The following is a 19,263-nucleotide window of genomic DNA, read 5'->3' on the forward strand; positions in this document are numbered from 1 at the left end:
CTGGTTAGTCACACCCATAACCACCCCTGTTCATTTAACAGCAAGTTAAACACACCCATTCCTTTTACAACTGGCAGACCACACCCATCCTTTTTACAGCAAGTTAACCACATCCATTCTCTTTACAACTGGCAAACCACACCCATAACCCCACCCATTTATTTTACAGCAAGTAAACCACACCCATTCTCTTAACTACTGGCAAACCACGCCCATAACCACACCTGTTCATTTAACAGCAAGTTAAACACACCCTTCCTTTTACAACTGGCAGACCACACCCATCTGCTTTACTTACAAAAATAACTTTATTAATTAAAATGCTTTTATTTAACTATTCTTAATATTCCGCATATTGAAGATGCATTTTTTCCATATTAATAAAAAATAAAACATTTTCAAACTAAAATAATAAATACAAATATTTGTTAAGCTGATGATGTTATGTTGATAAATATTCCAGCAGTGTACATGTAGAGTTCTGTAACATGTTACTGTCACTCCCAAAAGGAGCTTAATTGCAATTTAATCTATGTATTTTATCAGCGCTTTGTCAATATCAGTATTTACATCAACCACTTAGTGCTTTAGTGCGTTTTTGTTGAGCAGGACACATTTTAAACAGTCGCAAGAAGGAAGAAAAAAAAAATCGGCAAAACTCAAAACACCCAATGAGATTTTCCACCTCAGCACCCCGTCTCAGGTAAATTTGAGCCAAGCTTGTCGTGGGACCCAAACACAGACCTTTGCAGCTGATCTGAAAGGCCTTTTACTAAAGCCAGTCAGGAGAGACAAGACGCAAAGTCACAGCAGAGCCCCAGTGGAGGTCTTGATCTTCAGGCCAACAGAGGGGCTCCTGTAACCCTAAACCTTGCGCCCCACCTCCTCCAGCTCCTGCAGACAAACAGGCTCGGGCATCGAAGAAGGGTCACAGTCACTGGAGCACAGTCAAGGAATCACTCCATTCACAAAGGACAAGAGAGGACAAAAGGGAAGGAGGGGAAAAAACACCACCCCTCTTTGCTGCCTGGCTGGTCCCCCACAAGAGGTGCAGCTGAAATTACCAATTAGTTTAGCAAGAGAGGGCTGGCAAATCTGATTGAGGCTCTAATCATTTCTAGTTACTGGCGAAGGGAGCGAGGCAGATGACGGCATCTCATTGTCTGCGTGACATTCGATCCGCGGGAAGGAGGGCGACTCTGGGGAATCCCTGAGCCTAAACAAAGCCGTGCAAGCAAGAGTTCAACGTGGATTCCTGCTCCAGCATGGATTACTTCAGACCTTCAACCCCAGCCTAACACAAGAACTTCTGCCAATCCTGCCCTGAAAGACATGATATCTGAGCCAGTGTGGCTGCAAAGCTGACCATTAATCCTCTGGGCCATTCAGAGAAGATAGCCAACGTTTACAGACATTCAGAACTAGCCTAGCGCCGTAAATACGGACCGTCCTAACAAAAAATTCAACACTAAGACTAACTCTAATCCTCAGCAGGCTATTTAAGTGTGAACAGGTACATGTCCAGAGGCACCAGGAGAAGATCTGTCAGGCACAAGACACTGTGGAACACTGTGAGATTAATGGGTGTGCCGGTGGGAGGAGTAATTCTGAGGAAAGCTGTACGGCACATTTGGTTAATAGACGAGAGATGAGTGCTGCAGGAGTCAGAGAGCTGGGACACGCAGTGGCTCAGCGGTCATGTTTACGAGGAATGAGATTCGAAGCCTTGTCAGATACACACAGTTACAGTAACTACAGCTGATTGCACTGCCTACAAATTCACCGATTTTTTTTGTTTTTAAATACTGTGACCTCCTGGATTCTTATTCAGGAAATGAACAAGTTTCAGGGACGCCTCCGCTGCCGACACCTGTCGCCGTTTCGTCTGACCTTTCTGTGACCTGGACCCTGTTCAGATGAATTTCAAACTCTGATCAATTTCTGTTTACATTCATAACTCCATACAAACCATCTATTCTTGAGATATTACACTAAGGAAAATCTCAAAGGGACAGCACAGATGGATGCATAGACAACCAAAAAAATAAATAAATAAATAATTAAATGGCCACAATATAAAGATAAAAACTGTAAACTGTTCTGTGTTGTACTGCGTATTTATTCAGTTATACTACTTTTATGCATGAGCTAAATATTAAGGTCCTACCATGAAGTATAATTTTCTCAGAGAAACATTTTTTCAGATTTTAAGCTGACTAGAGTGGTATATTTTTCTAACATATAAATATAAATGTTAAATGTGTTAAATGTGTGTGTGTTAAAATATCATAGCGGCTGGAAACAGGATTTTGTTGCAGAAATTAAAACAAGTTTTCTTTTTCTTCCACATTAGAGACTCTTCTTGTATACAGTCTGATGAATGTGCTCTGTCTCTCTCTCTCACACACACACACACGCGCACACACACACACACACACACACACACACACACACACACACACACACCCCCACCCACACCAAGGAGCCCTGTTCTAGGCTGTGGTGGTATAAATCAAGGCTTGGGATTGAAGAAAAGCCTGATAAGAAGTAATTAGGTGTGGGGCTGCAGGTTAAAGATGTGGGCGTTATTAGAATATGAGGATAAATCATTTTGCTGGAACAATCAAACCCTCTAAGAGAAGAGGAATACAGCACTGGCTCAGTGCCCTCTACTGCATCAACAATCTCTACTAAAACACACTGGTGAGCCAGGAGGATTCACAGGGTTGGGGTAGGTTGTACAGTATTTTGCCAAAAGTTTTGGGACGCCTGCCTTTACATGTACATGAATGTAATATGGAGTTGTCCCGCCCTTTGCAGCTATAACAGCTTCAACTCTTCTGGGAAGGCTTTCCACAAGGTTTAGGAGTGTGTTTATGGGAATTTTTGACCGTTTCTCTAGAAGTGCATTTGTGAGGTCAGGCACTGATGTTGGACGAGAAGGTCTGGCTCACAGTCATTGCTCTAATTCATCCCAAAAGTGTTCTGTGGGGTTAAGGTCAGGACTTGTGTGCAGTTATGTTGGAACAGGAAGGGGTCATTCATGCTCATCAGCCAGCAACACAGTGCATAAAATTATCCAGATACAGGCCAACAGCTTGTTAGTCTTCAGATCAAACATCAAGTATCTCAGTGATTTTTTTTTTTTTTTTTACCATGGAGTAGTTCCAGACAAACGTTTTTTTGTCCTGGGATTCTCTAGAGTTTACACAGAAAGGTGTGAAAAGCAAAAAAACAAAAAAAAAATAAACGTCCAGGAATGCTAAAGCAACTCAAATAACCATGCTACAATCATGGTGAGCAGAAAAGCATCTCTCAACACACAACTGTTGGCTCAGATTCATGTTCTTGATGGACAGGAGTGGAACCCGATACCGTCGGCCGCTGTCGTAGCCAAGCCGCCTCAAGGTGAGATCTGTTGTGCATTCCGAGAAGCTTAGACAGCATTACAAAGTAGCTTCGATAAAAAACATTTCCTTGTCAAAAAAAAAAAAAAAAAGTGGCTCGTCACACAAATAGCAAGAAATTAAACAACCGATAAGCGGTTTTATTTATTTATTTATTTAGGTTGATATTCATTCCTCTTGGCAGAAATTTTCCTCAGGTACCAAAAGAACTTCTGGTTCCTTTCAGATTTCTGGGTGCAGATGGAAAATGAAATCATTAATTTTTCCCAGGACACGTTATTTTGTCTGTATTTTTTAATTCGCGTGGCTTTATTTCACAACATTTTCACCTGTGGTGTATTTTACGGGAAACACACACTCGGCACTCATTTGAATAATTAGCCGGAGAAGTGAAGTGTTAAGTAGTGGATTTGGATGACGTTCAGTAATAAAAAACAAAGCCGTGCAACAAGATTGAGGCCCGGAGCAATAACCGCACTAGAGGTGTAACAGAATGGCATTATCTCTATCTGCTTAAACATCTGTATTTACACCTAAAGACCAGAATGTTTTATGGAACCCTACCATGATGCCGAAAGCAGAGTCAGGATTGTCTGCCAAATCCTTATCATGATACATAAATGCATGTATTAGTGTACTGCATGCAGTCATGTAAAAGTGTGGTTTAAATCCTCCTTATGCATTTGTTGCTTGTTTGCCCCACCCACAATATTCTGTAATGATGTTAACACTACACTACATAACAAAATATCCAACTGACCATCACACACACACACACACACACACTATGTGGCTCTTCCAGAAACTGATGCCACAAAATCATAAGCACATGATTATCCTGAGCTTCTGTATACCATGGCATCGCTTAAACTAATAGCCCCAAACGTGTCTCAGCATGACGATGCCCCTGTGTACAAAGTCAGAGCCACAAAGACATGGTTTGCCAAGGCTGGAGTGAATCTCAAGTGGCCTGCACAGACCCCTGACCCTAAACCCCACCGAATACCTTTGGGATGAACCGGAACACTGACTGCGTGCCAGAACTTCATGTCCAACATTCGGTAATGCTTTAACAGCTGAATCAGCAGAAATCCCCTCAGCCATGTTCCAGAAAATGTAATGGAAAGCCTTCCCAGAAGAGTGAAGACTTACAGGAGTTAACAAAAGGGAGGTTCAGAATGAATTGGATTGTTAAACACATAAGGGCAATGAAGGTTCAGATTTCCACATATTTTCGGACATATAGCGAATTTCTTAAAATATAAACACACTCACTAAGGATGCTGTATAATCGTCCCATAATGAAGCAGGTTCAGGTCACGTCTTGCACGACTAAGACAACGGCCACAAAGTTGCACACTGCACCACTAAACTCAACTAGATGCTTCTGGCAAACCTAGCGACCAGCAAAATAGCATCTCCACACCTCCTTTTTGTATGTGAATAGCGTATCAGTATTCAGTTACATCCCACCGACTCGACATCTCGCTGGTCATCACGCTTCACGTTAAAGTTACTGTGTAACTGAAGTGTCCACATGCAAGAGGAGTACAAAACGTGTGTTTATATGTAGTATACAGGCATATGAAGAGGCCAAAGGACCACTAATCTATAGACTGCTCTCTCCTTGCACTGTATTTACTAGACACATGGTACAGACTGTACATAGGAATGTGAACATTACAGCAAGTTTGAGTATTTAAATTTCTGGTATTTAGTAGACACATGATATTTTTATCCATCCATCCATCCATCCATCGTCTATACCCGCTTTATTCCTAATCAGGGTCATGGGGATCTGCTGGAGCCTATCCCAGCACACATTGGGCGAAAGGCAGGGGTACACCCTGGACAGGTCACCAGTCCATCACAGGGCCAATATTTTTATCTCATTTTTATACAACTGAGCAATCAAGGGTTAAGGGCTTTTCTCAGGAGCTCAGCCTGGGATTCGAACTCACAACCTTCTGATTAGTAGTCCAACACCTTAAGCTACCCCAGCCTATAACGGTCTAACGTACGCTTGTTATAACGCACACACGGCTCCTGTGGATGAGCAGATCATCAAGACCTCATCTGAACCGTATTCATCATGATTCGAAATTACACGCTAATCTCGACCTCAGAACACAGAGGAATAAGCAGCAGGATTCCTAATCAAGCACCACAGCACTGTGTCCCAGCCAGAGTAAACACATGGCACGCTCTGTGGAGGCATGGCCATGCCAGTGCACACCGCACTATATTAGCTGGCTCTACACACAGCTGCCGCAGGGTAACATGGGCCTGGCCAGACAACTAAAGCACTGTCGAAATGTTTGTGTGTGTGTGTCTGTGTGTGTGTGTGTGTGTTAGCTTAGTTAACGGCAGAGCATGCCCCTGCTGTTGCCCCTACTTCTGTAAGGCCAAAGTAACAAGAACGACAGGGCTCCCCCTCTTCTGTTATTCTGTTATCAGACGTCATCCGATAGACCCCTCACTCTGAGGCCCTGGGCTTGCTCTCTCCACACACACACACAGACACAAAAACGGGGGAGGAGTAGGGGGAACTTTGTTTACACACCGTCATCAATCTGCACTCCCTCCAGGAAGGCCCTAGAGAGCGGCCAGTGATAATTCTCTCACCAGCGCACCTTCAAAGCCTTCCCTGACACAAACCAGAAAACAAAAGGAATGTTGAAAGGAGGAGGGGAAAAACCGGACTAAAATCCAGCCGGCTCAAGCCTTCATTTCCCTCTACTGGTCACAGAGCGATATGACCCCCGTGCCATCCGTGCGCTTATTTTCACATCTGAGTCGTCCTCGGCCAGCAGCGGGGTAATTCCTATCAAGAAGTTTACTCTGAGCGAACAGTCGTTCCAGTATCTGACATCATTTCCTGCGTGACCGTGGGGTAGTAGTAAATCTGATTGACTGTTGACTGCCAAAGCCCAATCCACATTCCTGAAGAGTAGAGACAGGGTTATCAGGAATCTTTATTGAGAGGGTCAGCCAGACTTTCCTCTCAGTGACCTAGGACTGGGCAGGGAAAAAAAAAAAAAAAACATGAAAATGCCAAAGAAATTAGGCAGCACTCCCTTCTCGGTGGATTAGCTTTGGCAGGGCAGTGCAAAAACTTTCTCAAGGAATATTTCTTACAGCATTGGGTTATCTTCAGGTCAGTGAAAAGTTTTTGGCTGTTCTGTATTTTAAGGCATTTTTAAAATATGAATGAATTCTAGCGGAACAGGCGCTTTCAGACACTCAATATTTAGCAGACGTGAATCGAACCCTGGTGAGTTTATCATCTCCCTGTTGTTCGTTTGGGCAGGCGTGACCAAAAGTGCTGTTCGTGGGCTGTTTGCAATAACTCTCGGTCCACTCCCGAGTGAAAACAGCCCAGTTTGACTGCAGCATGGACATCATTCAGCAGGATACAGAAAGTAAATCAAACATGCAGCGTATTTATTTTATTTATTTACATTCATTTTTTTCTACTTGAGTACAAGCAAAAAAAATATTCGGGAAGCTGAGATACATATAAAATAAATGCTGGCTAGACTTCACAAAAAATATTTCACTGAAATAATAATATAAATAAACATTTACTTATTCGCTTATCACCGGCTCCATCTCTTTGCACAGTTAACATGTGTCTGCTTTCAGAAAAAAAAAAGAAAGAAAAAAGTCTGTTTACGTTTTTGCTGCCATCGTTTCTGACCAATGAATGGACGTTTTTTGTGAACACATTTCCAGTCCTGCTTCTTTTCAAATGACCCTCAGCAAACGTTTTCCTGGACCGAATGGAAAACTAGGCAAAAGGACACATTTTTCTCGGATCCAAAGCAGGCAAAAAGGATTAATCGATAAGAAAGTGAGTTAGAAGCTTATTGAAATGATTTATTTGGCCTTGATTTATTTGTACAAAGACTATGAGATGAGAGGAGAGGAGAGGAGATAAGATGAGATGATGAGATAAGATGAGATGGTCTTGATCTATTTGTACAAAGTCTGTGTGCTTGGATCTGACCGTTTCCGACTCTTCCGAAAACTTTTTAACTTGTGGAAGTCATTATGCTCCTACCTTACACTCCACCACGCTCTGGTCCGATTCACACGTGACGTAGATCTCATCGACAGCCCGGCGCAGGTTATCGAAGAGGAATGCCCAGTAGCGGGCTCTCAGATCTACTTTGCGTGGCTGCCTGGCTTTTGTGGGGCTCTTCTCAGCTCCTTTCTCCAGCATGGACGCTGTTGCAGCTTTGCAATCCAACCCCACAGGCTAAACCATCACACACACACACCAACATTTACTATTAGTTTAATCAAGACTAACTTTACAAATATGAACCTTATATGCTGTAATGTAATGTAAAGCTCATCACAGATGGAGCTTCACTAGGCCCACAGAAAGCTGGTCTGTGCTTCCCTCTAGTGGTGAATGTGTGAATTTCAGCCTAGACACAGGAATTCCTACCTGCTTTTTGTTTCTATGTTGTCCGGAGTTGATTCGCTGAGCTCTTGCATTGCAGTTGTTGTGAGCCTTTGACTTTCCTGTAAACAATAAGAAAACTGCACATTATTTCTGTTGTATGAAACATTTTTCTTTTCACCGACCGCACTGCTATGAGTTACTGCTTGACCGGATTCTATGGCATTTTGCATAAATGTGCATGTAAATTGAACCGAACCACCATTAGAATTTCACTGGAAACTTGAGTGGGAAGTCTGTATGAAAAAGAATGATCCCTGACAGAGCTCCAGCCTGTTTTAAGGCATTTGGAGGATCATTATATAAAGTGATGCAGTTCCACAGTCAGAACCCATCATAAGCACTGATGAAAGTTATTACTATGGCAACAAGTAGAAGGAACACCTACTGGTGACTTCATAGTACAACAGTGACTGGTGACATGCTGTGATAAAATCACTGTATTTGTGAAAGATGCTTAAGGATGGAGGACGTACATCAGGAAAGCATCAAAGAGACGAGGAAGTCATTTTAAGAGAGCTCCAAAACATTCTCTGATTAAGGAGGGGCTTCTAACCTAAGATGATATGAGATGATGAGATAAGATGAAGAGATGAAGAGATGAGATAAGATGAGATAAGAGGAGATGAGAGGAGATGAGATAAGATTAAATGAGATAAGATAAGATGAGATGAGATAGAACTTTATTAATCCTGAAGGAAATTCTTCTGCCAGAGTCTGCTTCAGATAAAAAGAAAAATAAATAGAAATGAAAAATAAATGTAATAATCTATAAATTCAACTGTATTCAAAGGTTCTAGGGAGCTAAGAACATATTGCACATGCTATTATATTAACATCTTCACATTTTCATATTCACATTGTTGTGAGATCACTGATATTAATTCAAATAGATATAAAACCCTGTGTCTCTTTTACGCCTCTGCACACTGAACTAAGCCGCCCGTGAAGATGATTCAGGAGAACAGCCGGCAAATCTGGGACAGTCTAGGCTTACACACACACACACAATCTCCCCAAAAAGAAAACAAGGACAGTCTGTAGCAACAGGTAGGCAAAAAAGTTCCATAATAATATTATATATAACTTGAGATATTTTTACAATACACTATATACACTATACACTGCAGTTTTGGAGATGCTCTGATCCAGTCGTCTAAGCCATCATAAACAAGGAACAGTTTATGATGACAAAGGAAGTTTCACATCAACTTTGAGGACAAAATGTTGACTTGCTGCCTAATACACCCATCAGGCATAACATTATGACCATCTGCCTAATATCAAGGTTCAAGGGTTCAAGGTTCTTTATATTGTGTCGGTCCCCCTTTTGCTGCCAAAACAGCCCTGACCCATCGAGGCTAAAGGACTCCACTAGATCCCTGTGGTATATGGCACTAAGATGTTAGCAGCAGATTCTTTAAGACCTGCAACTTACAAGATACTTATTATAGATACTGACCACTGCAGACCGGGAACACCCCACAAGAGCTGCAGTTTTGGAGATGATCTGATCCAGAGGTCTAGCCATCACAATTTGTCCCTTCATCAAACTCACTCAAATCCTTATGCTTGTCCATTTTTCCTGCTTCTAACACATCAACTTTGAGGACAAAATGTTGACTTGCTGCCTAATATATCCCACCCACTAACAGGTGCCATGATGAGGAGATCATCAGTCTTATTCACTTCACCGGTCACTGATCAGAGTGTTATGGCTGACCGGTGTATATCCCAACCCGTAACAGGTGTGTTTTGTCATGTGTTTTGCTTGAGAATATACCATTTGTGTGGGTGCATTTGCTCTCCTCCTCCTTGTTCTCTAAAGGTACACTCCAGGCAATGAGGTTGCGAGCAGCACGTCCCTCCTCTGCCACGATCTTCCTGACCTTGTCATGGCTATTGGAGCGCTGAAACGAGGCCTGCAAAACAGCAACATGGAAACTAAAGAGTTAGTAACAGCATGCACTGATCTATTTCTATCTCATATATCTGGGAAAATAAACATTTCTAGCCAGGTGTCAAGCCGCTGCAGCCTGCAGATCTTTTTTTCTCCTTTTTGTTTAATAGAACTTTCAGACTAGAACATTCGTCTGTTTTCGTCAGTTATAAAACAGGTACGACTCGTAACGCGGTTAGAAAATATTTGTTATGTAAAACCATTTCTGCATGCTTGAGGGGGTCACGCTTTCATTTCTGTAATACACTCGTGGGGTTGGGTTTGTTTTCCACCTCTGTGGAGTTTGCTTGTTCTCCCTATGCTTCAGGGGTTTCATCCAGGTTCTTTTGTTTTCTCCATCAGGTCAAAAACATGCGGCGTTGGATGACTGACATCTCTACATTGTCTGTAGTGTGAGAGTGAGAGTGTGTGTATGAGTGTGTGTGTGTGTAATTGGTATCCCATCCAGGGTGTATCCCGCCTTGTGACACGAGACACCTGGGCTAGACTCCAGGCTCCCCACAACCTTGTAAAGTATAAGCTGATAGGCGGATGGACAGATGGATGGAAGGATGGGTGGATGGATGGATGGCTGAATGGAAAGGTGGATGGCTGAATGGATAGATGGATAGATGGAAGGATAGGTTAATGGATAGATGAATGGAAAGATAGATGGCTTGATGGATGGATGGATGGATGGACGGAAGGATGGCTGGATGGATGTGCTGAATGGATAGATGGATGGATGGATGGCTGAATAGACAGTTGGATAGATAGATGGCTTGATAGATGGCTTGATGGATGGCTTGATGGATGGATGGATGGCAGACTGGATAGATGGATGGAAGGCTGAATGGATGGCTGAATAGACAGTTGGATAGATAGATGGCTTGATGGATGGCTTGATGGATGGATGGATGGCAGACTGGATAGATGGATGGAAGGCTGAATGGATGGCTGGATGGATAGATGGATGGCTGAATGGATAGATAGATGGATGGCTGAATGGATAGATAGATGGATGGATGGATGGTTAGCTGAATAGATAGATGGATGGCTGGATGGTTAGCTGAATAGATAGATGGATGGCTGGATGGTTAGCTGAATAGATAGATGGATGGCTGGATGGTTGGCTGAATAGATAGATGGATGGCTGGATGGTTGGCTGAACAGATAGATGGATGGCTGGATGGTTGGCTGAACAGATAGATGGATGGCTGGATGGTTGGCTGAACAGATAGATGGATGGCTGGATGGTTGGCTGAATAGATAGATGGATGGCTGGCTGAATAGATAGATGGATGGCTGGATGGTTGGCTGAATAGATAGATGGATGGCTGGATGGTTGGCTGAATAGATAGATGGATGGCTGGGTGGTTGGCTGAATAGATAGATGGATGGCTGGATGGTTGGCTGAATAGATAGATGGATGGCTGGATGGTTGGCTGAATAGATAGATGGATGGCTGGATGGTTGGCTGAATAGATAGATGGATGGCTGGATGGTTGGCTGAATAGATAGATGGATGGCTGGATGGTTGGCTGAATAGATAGATGGATGGCTGGATGGTTGGCTGAACAGATAGATGGATGGCTGGATGGTTGGCTGAATAGATAGATGGATGGCTGGATGGTTGGCTGAATAGATAGATGGATGGCTGGATGGTTGGCTGAATAGATAGATGGATGGCTGGATGGTTGGCTGAACAGATAGATGGATGGCTGGATGGTTGGCTGAACAGATAGATGGATGGCTGGATGGTTGGCTGAACAGATAGATGGATGGCTGGATGGTTGGCTGAATAGATAGATGGATGGCTGGCTGAATAGATAGATGGATGGCTGGATGGTTGGCTGAATAGATAGATGGATGGCTGGATGGTTGGCTGAATAGATAGATGGATGGCTGGATGGTTGGCTGAATGGATAGATAGATGGCTGGCTGGCTGGCTGAGGAGATAGATGGATGGATGAATGGATAGATAGATGGATGGCTGGCTGAATAGATAGATGGATGGATGAATGGATAGCATAAAATGCATAAAATGCAAGAGGAAAAACGAACACTGATGATGACCCTATTCTCCAAGTGGACTTCCTTTCATATCACACACAGGATAAAAGCTAAAGAAATCATCCAGATCTACTGTTCAAGTATAAAGCAAGTTTAATATGTTGAGATGTTGAGACGTTCACAAGAGTGCAGACGTTTAGGTGTTTCATATTTCTTGATTAAACCCCTGGGCTAAAATTCAAATCACAGAATTATAGTAATGCATTAGTAATAACAGTTCATTCACACGCTGCACATAAAAGCTAAACTATAACAAGTGTGTTACAATGTAATAAAGAACTATAATCACTGATATGATGAAAATTACTGTAAGGAGATTAATGTTTTACGAAGAAAAATGTCTAGAATTTCCTCTCATTCTGTCCCTCTGGTTCTCTCTCATTTTCTCTTCTACTCTCTCTCTCAGGTCTCATATCTCTCCCTCTCTCTCTCTCTCCCTCCCTCTTGCTCGGCACTCATCTCTCTCTCTCTCTCTCTCTCTCTCTCTCCCCTTCCTGTGTCTCTCTCTTTTCATCTCTCTTGCTCAGCACTCATAACCCTCTCCCCTCCCTCTCTCTCTCTCTCTCTCTCTCTCTCTCTCTCCCTCTTGTTCTCTCGCTCTCTCTCTCCATCTCTCTTGCTCAGAACTCAAATCTCTCTTTTTTCTCTCTGAATTTATGCCACTTAAAACAAATACACAATAATTATGAACTTGTCTATAACATGAGATATTCTAGCCAAGCTGTTTGTGAGATTGTGTATTACTATGTATTTTTTCAATGTATTCATTTATTTTCCTCCTCCACTTCCTGCTCGGAGATCCACATGAACGATCCCGTTGATGCAAATGTTGGTGTGTATGTATGTGTGTGTGTGTGTGTGTGTGTGTGTGTGTGTGTGTTCTATCCCACACTTCAACAGGTGTCTAACGCACACAGGTGAGGGAGCTGAGTGATTAATGCATGCTGAAAAGAAGATTGATGATCACTGAACTACATCAAGCAGTGAAGAGCACCGCTTGTGTGTGTGTGTGTGTGTGTGTGTGTGTGTGTGTGTGTGGGCGGGTGGCTTTCTGTGAGCTCTGCACAGGCCAACGGAGACACCAGAGTCTTTTCCGTTTCACAATAACACCTACAAATAGAAAGCGTTCATAAAAGAGCCTGTCAGGAAGGTCTGGCGCTCATGCAGTGGTCCAGGACATTTTCACACGTTTCCTGCATGAACACCACGTTAATTAGGAGAAATCTTCATTACACTGCCTCACAGTGTGTGTGTGTGTGTGTGTGTTAGAATTACACAATCTATCTTTTACACCTTTCCTGTATGATAATGTGAGGGTTTCACACCACTGCTCCATCTCTCTCTAACTCACTCACTCGTTCTTACTTTCTGTCCCTCTTGTTCACTTTCTCTTTCTTGTTCTTTCTCTCTCTCTCTCTCGTTTTCTCTTGCACTCTCTCTCTCTCTCTCCATCCATCTCTCTTGCTCGGCTCGGCACTCATATCTCTCTCTCTCTCTCTCTCTCTCTCTCTCTCTCCTTCCTTCCTTCCGTCTCTCTCTCTCTCTCTCCTGCTTGTCAATCATCTCTCTCTCTCACTCTCTCTCCTGCTTGTCAACAATCATCTCTCTCTCTCTTTCCATCTCTCTCTCTCTTTTTGTCATCCCCCCCTCCTTCTATCTCTCTCTCTCTCTCTCCCTCCATCTCTCTTGCTTAGCACTCATCTCTATCTCCCTCTGCCCCCCAATCTGTCCCTCTCATTCTCTCTCTCTCCTGCTTGTCAATCATCTCTCTCTTTCTCCCCCCTTCTATCTATCTCTCTCTCTCTCTCTCACTCCCTCCATCTCTCTTGCTTAGCACTCATCTCTATCTCCCTCTGCCCCCCAATCTGTCCCTCTCATTCTCTCTCTGTCTCTCTCTCTCGCTTGTCAATCATCTCTCTCTCTCTTTCCATCTCTCTCTCTCTCCCTCCCTCCCCCTTTTTGTCATCCCCCCTCCTTCTCTCTCTCTCTCTCTCTCTCTCTCTCACTCCCTCCATCTCTCTTGCTTAGCACTCATCTCTATCTCCCTCTGCCCCTCAATCTGTCCCTCTCATTCTCTCTCTCTCTCTCCTGCTTGTCAATCATCTCTCTCTCTCTGTCTCTCTCTCTCTTTTTCTCCCCCCCTTCTATCTCTCTCTCTCTCTCTCTCTCTCTCTCTCTCTCACTCCCTCCATCTCTCTTGCTTAGCACTCATCTCTATCTCCCTCTGCCCCCCAATCTCTCTCTCTCTCTGCACTCATCTCTCTCTCTCTCCCCTCTGTCAACCCCCCCCAATCTCTCAGTATGGGTCAAGAATCCATAAAAAAGAAGCATGACAAAAAGCCACTCTGGTTTGTACTCCATAAGCATGAAGCCCCACTTTGAGAAGCCAGGCATTTTGTTAATGATTCTCTTAGTATTCAGCATCAGTAATGCAGTCCACTGGCTACAACACTGACAAAGGGAAGCGGTCATTTCAAACAATGACAACATTCGCTTGACCGATATTTAGACGATACATTCGAGGTTAACGTTACTGCTTTGATCTAACACGTGGTAAAGGATGGATTAGCAAACATCCATCTATCAATTTACTTCTTATCCTGACCAGTGTTGAGTGAAACTTGGAGTCTATCCCAGGGAACTCAGGGAACAAGGTAGGGGACATGCTGTACATGATGCCAACCCTTAATAAGACACACACACACACACACACACCTATTCACACAATTCACAAATGCTAATCAGAGCCTGAAACACATGCCTTTGGACTGGGGGAGGAAACTGGAGTACCTGGAGGAAACCCCTGAAGCACAGGGAAAACCTGCACACCATTTTGTTTTTATTGTTTCAGGAACATGGGATAGCACCCAGTTTTAGTCATTGCTAACTCCTTTCCATCTAACAGCTTGCTCTCTATCATGACATGACTATGATCCTAAGAAATACACCGGTCAGCCATAACATTATGAGCAGTGACCGGTGAAGTGAATAAGACTGATGATCTCCTCATCATGGCCCCTGTTAGTGGGTGGGATATATTAGGCAGCAAGTGAACATTTTGTCCTCAAAGTTGATGTGTTAGAAGCAGGAAAAATGGACAAGAGTAAGGATTTGAGCGAGTTTGACAACAAGGGCCAAATTGTGATGGCTAGACCACTGGATCAGAACATCTCCAAAACTGCAGCTCTTGTGGGGTGTTCCCAGTCTGCAGTGGTTCTTTCGGCTTTTCCCTTCAGGGGTGGCCACAGCGATTCATCTCTCTCCACCTATCCCTATCTTCTGCATCCTCAACATTTACACTCACTAGCTTCATATCCTCATTTATTACATCCATATACCTCCTCTTTGGCCTTCCTCTTTGCCTCCTGCCTGGCAGCTCCATGTCCAACATTCTCCTACCAATATACTCACTCTCCATCCTCTGGACATGTCCAAACCATCTTAACCTGGTCTCCCTAACTTCGTTTCTCAAACGTCCAACATGAGCTGACCCTCTGATGTACTCGTTCCTAATCCTGTCCAACTGTGTCACTCCCATCTTCAGCTCTGCTACCTCCTCTCTCTTCCTCAGTGACACTGCCTCTAAACCATACAGCATGACCGGTCTCACCACCGTCTTGTACATCTTCCCCTTGATCACACAGAACTCCAGACACCTTTCTCCACCCATTCCAACCTGCCTGCACTCACTGCAGTGGTCAGTATCCATCACAATTACATCCTGTAAGTATGTTATGCCTGTCAGTGCTGAGGTATAATAGGTGTATAAGTCAGGCTGAAAAGTAACTCATTTACTGTATGATTGTTGGTGTCGTGACTGGATCATGGAATGATTTTGTCACTCATAAATAAGCTTTATGTAAGACAGCATTACACTCCACTCAGTTCTTATTGTCCTCTTTACAGCAAGTGGCAAGCTGTGATGAAGCAAAACAGCCAGTCTGCTCGATAAGAATTCTTTAATGAAAAGTATTTGCTTTAAAGATTCATTAGGTTTCACACACGCAGGAGGAAGAGCACACAGTCTACAGTCTGGATGTCCCCAGGCTTTCATATACACAACTGACCTACTTTGAAGCAGCATCTTCATTCCCAGCTCTGTTCACTCCTTCTCTTTCTCACCGTCGTCTCAGAGCAGAACAACAAAATGGAAATGATTCGGAGATACACAGGAAGTGATGTATTGTGCAGAGAGGGATGCTCAGCCTGGCTGGTGCCTGCCTGGACACTGGTCAACAGTAAATATTTTGTCATGGTTTCCTGGGCTTTGGCAGACATCACAGGGCAGCTGCTAGGACTGCAGGATAATGGCTAAAATTGCTGGAATAATCAGGAATATTTTGCACAGAATTAATTCATTCAACAATATAGCCAGGTTTATTGGATTTATAAGACTTTTCTTTTATGAGGTTTGGGGGACAAAGTTAGGAAGGACAGATTAAGATGGTTTGGACATGTTCAGAGGAGGGAGAGTGAGTATATTGGTAGGAGAATTTTGGACATGGAGCTGCCAGGCAGGAGGCAAAGAGGAAGGCCAAAGAGGAGGTATATGGATGTAATAAATGAGGATAAGAAGCTAGTGTTGAGGATGCAGAGGATAGGGATAGGTGGAGAGAGATGATTTGCTGTGGCCACCCCTGAAGGGAAAAGCCGAAAGAAGAAGAAGAAAAGAAAGACTTTTCTTTTATATTGTAGGGTGTATTCATATCATAACACATATTCCTTTAAGCTTTCAAGCTAAACAAAGTCTCATTAACTTCTAAATTTAATCTCAAGCTTCAGATATGTTCATTGTTCAGAAAAATATCGTTTCATTGTTCAGAAAAATACACCAGTGAGGATTTTTAAAACTATTTCTATTCTATTTCTATGTATTTTCTGCTATTTATATATCCTATTTTAAAATAAAACAGGGCATCTTATATATATATATATATATGCTCGCATATGAACTTAAGTGACATCCCATTCCTTATCCATAGGGTTCAATATGACATTGGTCCACCCTTTGCAGCTATAACAGCTTCAACTCTTCTGGGAAGGCTGTCCACAAGGTTTAGGAGTGTGTTTATGGGAATTTTTGACCATTCTTCCAGAAGCGCATTTGTGAGGTCACACACTGATGTTGGACGAGAAGGCCTGGCTCTCAGTCTCCGCTCTAATTCATCCCAAAGGTGTTCTATCGGGTTGAGGTCAGGACTCTGTGCAGGCCAGTCAAGTTCCTCCACACCAGACTCTGTCATCCATGTCTTTATGGACCTTGTTTTGGTCACTGGTGCACAGTCATGTTGGAAGAGGAAGGGGCCAGCTCCAAACTGTTCCCACAAAGTTGGGAGCATGGAATTGTCCAAAATGTCTTGGTATGCTGAAGCATTCAGAGTTCCTTTCACTGGAACTAAGGGGCCAAGCCCAGCTCCTGAAAAACAACCCCACACCATAATCCCCCCTCCACCAAACTCTACACTTGGCACAATGCAGTCAGACAAGTACCGTTCTCCTGGCAACCGCCAAACCCAGACCCGTCCATCAGATTTCCAGATGGAGAAGCGCGATTCGTCACTCCAGAGAACGCGTCTCCACTGCTCTAGAGTCCAGTGGCGGCGTGCTTTACACCACTGCATTGCACTTGGTGATGTATGGCTTGGATGCAGCTGCTCGGCCATGGAAACCCATTCCATGAAGCTCTCTGCGCACTGTTATTTCACGACTGGATTTGTTGCACAGGTGGCATCCTATCACAGTTCCACGCTGGAATTCACTGAGCTCCTGAGAGCGACCCATTCTTTCACAAATGTTTGTAAAAACAGTCTGCATGCCTAGGTGCTTGATTTTATACACCTGTGGCCATGGAAGTGATTGGAACACCTGATTCTGATTATTTGGATGGGTGAGCGAATACTTTTGGCAATATAGTGTATATATATATATATACACACAAAATGTCCTATTTAAATAAGAAAAACCCGGACAGAATAGGCGTCAGTTTGGATTCCAGCTGCAGCAGATGTCACGTCGGCTTCACAGCTGTCCAATTAACAGTTACGCTTTAAACTCACACACACGCTTTTGTTATTTCAGCAATTTTACTGCGATTATGTCAGGAATAGAAAGAAGTGGCAGGATAGCTCTTTCTCTTAGAAAGAGAAAGTAGCAGTCGATTACCGATACTCTTCAATATCTTCCGCACCCTCAACGCTTACACCCACTAGCTACATATTACTCCATATTATTACATCCATATACCTCCTCTTTGGCCTTCCTCTTTGCCTCCTGCCTGGCAGCTCCATGTCCAACATTCTCCTACCAATATACTCACTCTCCCTCCTCTGAACATGTCCAAACCATCTTAATGTCCCTCTGATGTACTCGTTCCTAATTCCGTCCAACCGTGTCACTCCCAAAGAGAACCTCAACATCTTCAGCTCTGATTTCCGGGTCATTTATCGGCCCCGATACAGATAGAGGGAATATCTCTATTGAGTAATAATAAACCATGAGGTGCTGTAATAATAATTCTCTATAACAGCAGACCATAAAATCTGCTTTTATTCCTCTGACACCACCATAATTCGGTGAAAAATTACATTTAAGTTTACACTTACACCCGAGGCTCCTTCTATAAGTCTGCTTATAGGAAAACTTTAGCATACAATTATAATAGTCTTTTGTTTATTAGACGTTTATTATTAGATTTGTAGTGCAGCATCCGTCATAGCCTGTGAATAAGCTGTTACTATGGAAACGATATCACATCAGAAGTGTTTCCTGGAGCCGTGATCCATCAATCCATCCATATTCTGAACCTGGAAGTCTGGAGTCTATCCCAGGGAATTCAGAGCACAAGATGGAGGACACCCTGGATGGAGTGCGTTCCCATTAACACACTAACAAGATGCCTAGGCAACCTATAGGGGGTATCTCTGGACTGAGGAGGAAAGCTGAGTACCTGGAGGAAAACCCCTGATGAAACACCCCTACCCCTGAGTTTGCATGAGGAGAACATCATGCAGAGGAACAAGGCAGGAATCGTTCTCTCAAGACCAGAAGCCCAGAAGTTAAGATATTAGATGAAATAGGCCTACACTGAACTCTCGAACCTAACACCTGACATTAGAAAGTGATGAAATACTTTGTTAGGGTTTTTTTGCTCTCAATCAGCGACAATGTCAGCCATCAGACAAACAGTTTATTATAGAAGTATATTGTGATATGCTTTTCAATAGCTTTTTACTGTTTACTCAACCCCATAAAAATCCCCAATGCAGGTGGGTTTCCACAATCGCCTCTGCCGATAAGCAGTTCCCGACTCCAAGACTGATGAAAACTGTTCTGTCTTACACTGATTAAACTGGTTCTGGACAATTAAAACGGTA

At 43.3% G+C, this 19,263-nt stretch overlaps 1 protein-coding gene across 5 annotated transcripts in view; it reads right to left on the minus strand.

Annotated features, from left to right (window-relative positions):
- The window catches only part of scaper (S-phase cyclin A-associated protein in the ER), a 90,553-nt gene that overhangs the window by 67,045 nt on the left and 4,245 nt on the right, over positions 1-19,263 (minus strand). For 4 of the 5 annotated variants that reach the window (XM_058408706.1, XM_058408704.1, XM_058408709.1 and 1 more), the window contains exons 2-4: positions 9,662-9,800; positions 7,864-7,940; positions 7,471-7,668 (exon numbers count right to left, since the gene is read on the minus strand). In XM_058408706.1, coding sequence (XP_058264689.1) covers positions 7,471-7,668; positions 7,864-7,940; positions 9,662-9,800 — 414 coding nt within the window. The remainder of the gene's footprint in view (positions 1-7,470; positions 7,669-7,863; positions 7,941-9,661; positions 9,801-19,263) is intronic. The other variant, XM_058408707.1, reaches the window with a different exon arrangement.

The sequence above is a fragment of the Hemibagrus wyckioides genome, linkage group LG14, assembly GCF_019097595.1.
Source record: "Hemibagrus wyckioides isolate EC202008001 linkage group LG14, SWU_Hwy_1.0, whole genome shotgun sequence".
NCBI lineage: Eukaryota > Metazoa > Chordata > Actinopteri > Siluriformes > Bagridae > Hemibagrus > Hemibagrus wyckioides.